Source organism: Balaenoptera physalus, assembly GCF_965194825.1.
Source record: "Balaenoptera physalus genome assembly, chromosome: 7".
Taxonomy (NCBI): domain Eukaryota; kingdom Metazoa; phylum Chordata; class Mammalia; order Artiodactyla; family Balaenopteridae; genus Balaenoptera; species Balaenoptera physalus.
Window position 1 is genome coordinate 50,134,510 of NC_138886.1, and position 8,688 is coordinate 50,143,197.

Below are 8,688 nucleotides of genomic sequence, written 5' to 3' on the forward strand. Positions count from 1 at the left end.
TGCACTCTAGAGCCCGTGAGCCACAACTACTGAAGCCTGCGTGCCTAGAGCCCATGCTCCACGACAAGAGAACACCGCAATGAGAAGTCCACATACCGCAACGAAGAGTAGCCCCCGCTCGCCGCAACTAGAGAAAGCCCATGCACAGCAATGAAGACCCAACGTAGCCAAATAAATTAATTTTAAAAAAATTGTTAAAAATGTACAAAATGTATTTGACATATAAGAAATATCAACAGGGGCTTCCCTGATGGCGCACTGGTTAAGAATCCGCCTGCCAATGCAGGGGACACGGGTTCGATCCCTGGTCTGGGAAGATCCCACATGCCGCGAAGCAACTAAGCCCGTGCACCACAACTACTGAGCCTGCGCTCTAGAGCCCGTGAGCCACAACTACTGAGCCCGCGTGCCACAGCTACTGAAGCCCACGTGCCTAGAGCCGATGCTCCACAACAAGAGAAGCCACCGCAATGCGAAGCCCATGCACCGCAAAGAAGAGTAGCCTCTGCTCGCTGCAACTAGAGAAAGCCTGCGCACAGCAACGAAGACCCAACACAGCCAAAAATAAATAAATAAAAAATAAGATAAAAAAAAAAGAAATATCAACAATCTCAAAATATACATGACAAAGAAACTTAAGACCTCAGTAGGAAGAAATATAAAGCTTATTGAGCAATATTAAATAAAGACCCAAATAAATCAAGACATATACCACATTCATGGGTTGGAAGACAAAATACTTAAAGATATCATTTCCATTTGAATTGTTTTGTAGACTCAGCACACACAAATGTTAAATTTCAACAGGATTTTTGTAAACCACCCTTCTTTATAGGGATGCTTCAAGAAACTACATTCTAGTTGTAGGTGGGAGTTGTAGTTACATCCACCTCAGTCCTGAACCCTGCAACAAAGGCACACACCAACTTCTACTCAATTTCTCCCATTCTTCAAGATTAAGTAGCCCAACACACTTGGGGAACCCCGTGAGTGGTGAGATAGAGAAGGGGAAGCAGAGGAAGTAGGAAGCCTCTGGAATGTGCAATAAAAGTGCTGCAGCTGGGGATGAATCCTTTAAGAGCTCAAGACTGAAGGGAACGGAGGTTCACATTTCGGGGAGGGGTGTGCAGTTCATGACTGGGGAGAGAGGATGGGGAAGTGAAAGAGGAAGAGGCAGAGTATTCAATGCCTCCGCTTCCCTCAGTGGCAGCAGCAGCTGGAGCTCCATCAGAAGGGACTCAAGATCCCTTAACACTGGCCTTCCATTACCCCATAATGCTATTACTTGCTCAATTGTGTTCTACACTCACTTGCAATCTCATGAGGGCTCGGATCTCTGAATATTCACTCAAGTACCACTAAAGGCTCCTAGAGGCACTCAATTAGTTATGGCAAGAGTCAACGAACAACTGAATGGATGATGAATAAATGAATGAATGAAGGTCAAAAACAGGAGATGAACTTGCTCAAAGATGACTATGTAAGCCTAAACATATTTTTCACTCCTGTGCTTCTTAAAAGAGTACATCAACAGCAAAAAGCAACTCCATCAGCATTCTTTCCACCCAGTGCAAGATGCAACTTGCTCGGAATAAACAGGCAAGAACCTATTTTCTAACACCAAATTATCTCTATATCACTATAATGAGATTTATTACAATTTTGGTTTCACTCACTTATGACCCATTCTTTGTAGCTCATGGGGAAAAGCAGAGGCCTTTCTTTTTTTCTGATATTGCAAAGAAGGATTCTAAGATACTCCAGGCAAGAATCACTGTTACCCACCATATGTGGTGAATGTGCCTTAACTTTCCAGCTTAAAAATCAAATCATTAAAGTCAAAAGCATATAATTCTACTACCTTACTTTTTCTGTGTTAATCCATTAACATACCTTAGGGCAAAAATGTTCTGAACTGTTTGTCAAAAGTTGCCGTATCTAAACATAGAGTTAAAAAGAGCCATGTTATAGGTGTCCCATATTTACAATATTCACACTTCTTAATAACCTATCTTGCCCTATAGCTTTTACACTGGATATATTTTTTAAATGTATGTGTGCATGTATCATTCTGTATCTGCCCAGGGTAACTCAGTAAAAGATCTGACAAAGTGGACAACTGGGTATTTCTCATGTATGCTTGTTGGTTACCACAATGTCCCACCAAAAAACAAAAACAAACAAACAAAACTAGCCTGTTCACCTTACCTTAATTAAATATTGCCTGGATGTTTAAAAAACATTGATAGCGCTTCCCTGGTGGCGCAGTGGTTGAGAATCTGCCTGCCAATGCAGGGGACACGGGTTCGAGCCCTGGTCTGGGAAGATCCCACATGCCGCGGAGCAACTGGGCCCGTGAGCCACAATTACTGAGCCTGGGCGTCTGGAGCCTGAGCTCCGCAACAAGAGAGGCCGCGATAGTGAGAGGCCTGCGCACCACGATGAAGAGTGGCCCCCGCTTGTCACAACTAGAGAAAGACCTCGCACAGAAACGAAGACCCAACACAACCATAAATAAATAAATAAATATTTATTTTAAAAAAAAAAAAAAAAAAAAAAAACATTGATAGAAGTTCTAGTATGTGCCAGGCCTGGGGCTAGGGCTCAGCAACGAAGCATTTTCCTAAATGTTTTCTAATTACACTCTCACAAAATCAATTCTGAAGCAAGAGTCATCCCACCCATTTTACAGATGAGTAACTGAGGTTGAGAGGCTCAGTGACTTGCTCAAGAACTTATCATCATGGATGGACCTAGAGACTGTCATACAGAGTGAAGTAAGTCAGAAAGAGAAAAACAAATATCATATATTAACACATATATGTGGAATCTGAAGAAACTGGTATAGATGATCTTATTTACAAAGCAGAAATAGAGACACAGACGTAGAGAAGAACAAACATATGGATACCAAGGGGGAAAGGGGGTGGGGTGGGAGGAATTGGGAGATTGGGATTGACATATATACACTATTGATACTATGTATAAAATATATAACTAATGAGAACCTACTGTATAGCACAGGGAACTCTACTCAATGCTCTGTGGGGACCTAAATGAGAAAGAAGTCCAAAAAGGAGGGGATATATGTATACGTATAGCTGATTCACTTTGCTGTACAGTATAAACTAACACAATATTGTAAAGCAATTATACTACAATAAAAAAAAGAACTTATCATGTGACTCTGCTGTTGTGTAAAATAAAGGACCAAAGAAAATTAAATTCCTCTCAAAAGTTAAACTTAAAAATACTCCTTCAATATTAAAGTAGTATTTGATGATTATGATAGAAAAAAATGTATTTACTGTTGTTTAACTGGTAGAGACTTTAGAATTTTTGTGTTAGTTTCCGCTCTGGACCATTCATTCTTTTTTTTACATTCTGTCATTGTAAATTTTTTTTAATAGGTTTACCTTAAGGTTCACCAATGTCTGTCTCTTTATAAGGAACTGGAATCTTGCCAAAGAATCACAGACTCAAGGGAGGGGGAACCATGAGTTCAGGTCAGTGACTTCAACAGAGAGACATGAATGTATGTAGATGATAAAGGCTATTAGGGCCCCCAGAGAAGAGCAAAAAACAATAACTAATTCTCTACCACTTGCCTGAAATATCTCCCAAGGATCATATACGTCATCAGAGTCAGGAATTTTCTTTTTTGAGGAAGACACAAACCAATGCAACTCTCTCTACTCTTTCATTAATCTAAAACAGTGTGGTAGGCTGGTCTCCTGTAGTCCGAGTAGAATCTAACTAATATTAACTAACTATGCCTCCAAATCAGGAGCCAGGATAGCGTGGCTTGAACACGGACATGGAGATCCTCCCTCTGCCCTCACCTGAGTCAAACTTCAGCATGTTTTTAAAGTGTCTACTCCCTTAGTTTCATGAACTTTGGGAATAATAATAGATTGAGTCATTAACCAAGGACACCAGCAAGAAAATAAATGATCACAGAGTGCTCAAAAACAATGAGCACATTAAAAACACTCCCTTCAAGTTGTTGAAAGTAAGTATGTAAAGTATGGGAAAAGAGTCTTTATAGGACTTGTTAATTCTCAAACATATATTACAATAGATAAAGTACACCTTCAAGGTTCAGACAAGTGAAGGAAGACTCCATATCTCGGGCTCAAGGTGAGAATAACACTTACAGCGGTATATATGGAAAAATATTCTTGAACTATAGTGTGTTTAACAAAACAGTCCTTTCAAATGAATATATTTGTCCCTTAATGAGCAAAATTTTTACTGCAGCCAAAAGATTTGCTGATTTAGTTGATACAGCAGACTCAGGCATATAATGGTCATTCAAAGCTTGAAATATGAGGATATCCTTCTACTGTGTTCCTACGTGGGTTTGAAGTAACCTTAGACTTAACCTGGCACTGCCACTCAACTACCTACTTTCATATGCCAGTCAAACTTCTGAGCGATAAATAAAACATGGTACAGCAACACAATGGGATCTCATTTGGTCATAAACAGGAATGAAGTAGTGACACATGTCACAACATGGATGTACCTTGAAAATGTTATGCCAAGTGAAAGAAGCCAGTCACAAAGGACCATTTGTTGTATGGTCCCATTTACATGAAATGGCCAGAATAACAAATCCATAGCGACAGAAAGTAAATGGATCAACGGTTGCTTAGGGATAATGGAGTACGGAAGAAATGGGGTATGACTGTTAATGGGTACAGGTTTTCTTCTGGGGGGTGATGAAAATTTTCTAAAATTGATTGTGGATATGGTCGCAAAACTGTGAATTTAATAAAAATCATTGAACTGCACACTTTAAATGGGTGATATAAGTAGATTTAAATAGAATGTGAATTATATCTCAATAAAGCTGTCATAAAAAAAAAATTCTGCAGTCCTCAAGTCATCATTTTTAAGCTTTTCTCATAAAAACTTTAGTTTAGCTGTCTTTAAATTAGTTACAATGTGCTATCAAGCCCCTTCCTTTTAACTATTAAGCCCCTTTCTTTTAGAAATACATTCTGAAATATTTAATGCTGAAACTACAATACTGGAGATTTGCCTTAAAATAATCCAGTGGGTGTTACCAAGGGGGAGTGGGTGTGAGTATACAGTGACCATGTAAATGTTGATAACTATTGAAGCTGGATGACGGGTCAATGGGGGTTCTTTCTATATTTGTTGAGATTTAAAATTTTCACAATAAAATTTTAAAGGTAGAGTGGAGTTCTTAAGACTTCCTGGTCACTTCTCTGCTGTCTCTCTAGTCCACTTATATTTTCTTTTTAAAAACATACATGTATTGAAATATTTACAGGTGTAATGATGTGATGTCTGAGATTTGTTTCAAAATAAAGTGGGAAGTGAATCTGACAAATGGACTAGAGGGCATGCTGAAGCTAATTTCTGCCCTGCTTAGAACACCCATCCTTCTGGAGTTATCATAACACATAGAGGGAATTCCCTGGTGGTGCAGTGGTTAGGACTCGGCGCTTTCACTGCCGAGAGCCCGGGGAACTAAGATCCCACAAGCTGCCCGGTGCAGCCAAAAAAAAAGAACACATAGAGCTGGCAGCAGAGCCAGAAAGAGGTACAGGAGATAAAACAACGGTTAGAGCTGGGTGAGGGGTATATGAAGATTCATTGTACAGTGTTTGAATAAATTTAAAATTTTCCATAAAGCAGAGTTTAAAAAAAACCATCTCTCTCACACACATAAATTCAAAAGGTATGCTACTGCTGAGACTTTTTTCCTGCAACACCAGGAGAGTCAGGGGGCTTAATGCCATTCTCAAATCCTATTCAGTTGTTCTGGACATGTACTGTCCGTTGGTTCTGTGGTCACTTTGCAAATTCTGAGGATAACCTCAGAAACAGGCCACAACAAATAAGAATAACAAACAGTTGCAAGTTTGCGTATAGAGTTGGGGGCACAGTGTGGGAAAAGGACCCTGTGGAAGAGACTTAGTTCCAAGTCACTCATTCTTTCCCTGCTCTGGTTTGCTGGGTCCCGGAGACAAGGATGTGCTCAGCCAGCAGGCCCAAGCTAGCAGCCTTTATCTTCTGGCTGATTCCTCTTTTTTTTTTTTTTTTTTTAATAGTTCATCAAATCTAACTATGGCTTGACTGACATCTAAAGTGTATTTACCTCTGAAATAATTCACAATAGTACACTGATTTAGGGGTTTAATTTTAGGAGGGAAAAAAATAGTTTTCAATAATCCTAAACTAGCTATCTTTGAGAAGACAAGAGATTATGATTTTACAAAGAGCAAATCCCTAAAAATGTATGCAAGAGTCACTTCTGGCCCACGGTATTTAGAGAAATAAAATGCAGCCACCATTTGGCTGAATTTAGTCTGACAAGTGGACTAAGGAGCGTAACAGATCTAATCCCTACCCTGTTGGGAACACTCCTCTTTCCGAAGTTTTAAAGGACTCCCAGAGGCCAGTGGGAGAGCCCAAGGGTAGGGCCAGGAGGGTGGGATTCCTTTTACACGATGCACAGATTGTGAATTCCACCCACCGCAGTAAGATCATCCAGCATCAAAGTATTTCAAAAAGAAGAACAAACTGGCATCAGTTTAAGTATAAAATGTCAGGCCAGGCTCTAGGTACCTAATGGTCTTAACAGTTCTTATTCAAACAATTACTTTGGGTTCAATTAGTTCTCCCTATATTCTTAAATTTTGGTCTTGAATCTGGGTTTGTGTGGACCTGCAAGGACAATTTTCAGGCATTGAAAATATACATTCATTACAGATCTTAGTAAAAACTATAGGCATTGCCAGGCTTTTAGATTTCGTTTAGAGAAAGGCCGTTTACTTTAAATATTCATCTTCCACAATCACTCCACGAAAACCTATTTCCAGGTCTCTCAATCCTCAGCAAACCTCAAGACGCAGGATGCCTTGGAAGCTGTGAAATCGTTAGGAGGCAGGGATGAGTAGCCACCAGTTTCCATAAACGCTCGAGGGCAGCAGCCTTTTGCCCCAAAACAGCCTTCCCTGTCGGAGGCGGCAGGGCCGGCAGGACCTGTACCGGAGCGGGGCAGACATCTCCGGCTAGCTGGGACTTCGGCAAGCTCATCCACGATGGGTTCGGGTTCTGGAGAATTAAATTCTGCCTATCAGTCTGCGTGGCTCCAGGAACCTAGTGCGGGCTTAGGGCCCTCCTTTAATGACCAAGTACGTGGGTGCGTCCACACACCCTGTTATTACCTCCTGAACTCGCCCCCAGATACAGTGGAGCTACCCTACACCAGACACTTAACATTTACTTGTGCCTTAGTGCGGAATAAAAACAAGGGACGTGCGCCAACCTGTCACTTCATCCATCCCACAAATACTCCTACTATGTGCCAGGCACTGTTGATACATCAGTGAACAAAACAGATCAAGATCCTTGCCCTCCCCGTGCGGACGTTGCCAGCGAAGTAAATACTCAATAGCTGAAAGAAGTTGACTCATTTTCTTCCCGCTTTTTTGTCACCCACCCCCATACTTCCATCTCCCAAAGAGCCGGAAATCGGGTTTATTCTATTAGTTTGACAGGAACAACAAAACCCTTTAGCCTACAAGGAATAGACACTGTCCAGGTTCAACCCGAATTCCTCTCTCTCTTTACCCCTTTTTTCCCCCCGCCTCAACGCCTCCAAAAACTTCAACTGGCCTGAGGGGCTGTGCTCCCGAAAGGCAGCCCTGGAGCGATCAATCACGGGGCAGTGGAGGCGACCGGCCTGAGCCCCCTGCTCCCCGGGTGGGCCCTGCCGAGGCGAGCGGGGCACGCGCGGCACTCACCGAGGAGCCGGCCCAGAACGGGCACGAGTTCTTCACCTGCGGGGAGCTGCTCAGCGACAGCGCCCCGAAGCTGAGTGCCACCATGCAGCAGCCCAGGATCAGCTGCAGCAGACCGAGCGACAACAGCGGGCGAGCGGGCAGCAGCGCCGAGCCCGGGGCCGCGGCGGCGGCGGCGGCGGCCCGGCGGTAGGAGAGCGCGGGCGGCGGGGCCAGCACCCCGGCGGCGGCGGCGGTGGCCGCGCAGCGAGGCCGCGCCGGGGGCTGCAGCGCGGCCCGGGACCAGCGCGGCCGTAGCGGGGGCAGCGGCGGCTCCTGGGCGGCGGCGGCCGCGGCGCCCGGGCCCCCGGCCTGCGGCCCGCCCGAGAGCCCAGCCACAGGGCAGCAGGAGCCCGGGAGCACCACGGGCAGGGACATGGACGGGCGGGGAAGGAGCGGCCGGTGGCGGCGGGAAGAGGACGCGGAGCGGAGCCGCGGGCGCCGCGCACTGGGCGAGCGGGCGGGCTCCGAGGCCCAGGGGGAGGGAAGGAAATGCGCACGGCCCAACCACTTGCTGCTGCTGCTGCTGCCGCCGCCGCCGCCGCCCCGACTCCCGCCGGCCGCACCCACCTGCCAGCCGGCGGGTCCGCCTCCGGCCGACCGGGCGCGCCCCACTCCCACCCGGGCACACCCACGCGCGCCCTTCGCTCACGCCGCGCAGCGCCGCCACCCTTTGGGGTCCGGCCGAACCCGCGCTCGCTCCCGGGTCTCCAGGAAAGGTGCCCTGCCCCAATATTTAAAATTGGTCCCTCGGGCTAGGAGGGAACGGCGGTCTGGGCGCGGAGGTACAGGCAGCCGACGGTCTGAGACTGTTCCCACCCGCCAAGCTGGGGCGGGACAGGAGCGCCGCCGAAGCGCTGTGGACCCT

The 8,688-nt window shown here is 45.2% G+C and overlaps 1 protein-coding gene across 8 annotated transcripts in view; it reads right to left on the reverse strand.

The window, feature by feature from the left end:
- The window catches only part of ENTREP1 (endosomal transmembrane epsin interactor 1), a 64,180-nt gene extending 55,837 nt beyond the window's left edge, over positions 1–8,343 (reverse strand). For 3 of the 8 annotated variants that reach the window (XM_082470992.1, XM_082470998.1, XM_082470989.1), the window contains exon 1: positions 7,785–8,339. In XM_082470992.1, the coding sequence (XP_082327118.1) occupies positions 7,785–8,198 (414 nt within the window). In that variant the 5' untranslated portion in view covers positions 8,199–8,339. Of the gene's footprint in view, positions 1–7,784 lie in introns of all 8 variants that reach the window. The other 5 variants (XM_082470995.1, XM_082470993.1, XM_082470996.1 and 2 more) reach the window with 4 other exon arrangements.
- Between the last annotated feature and the right edge of the window lie 345 nt (positions 8,344–8,688).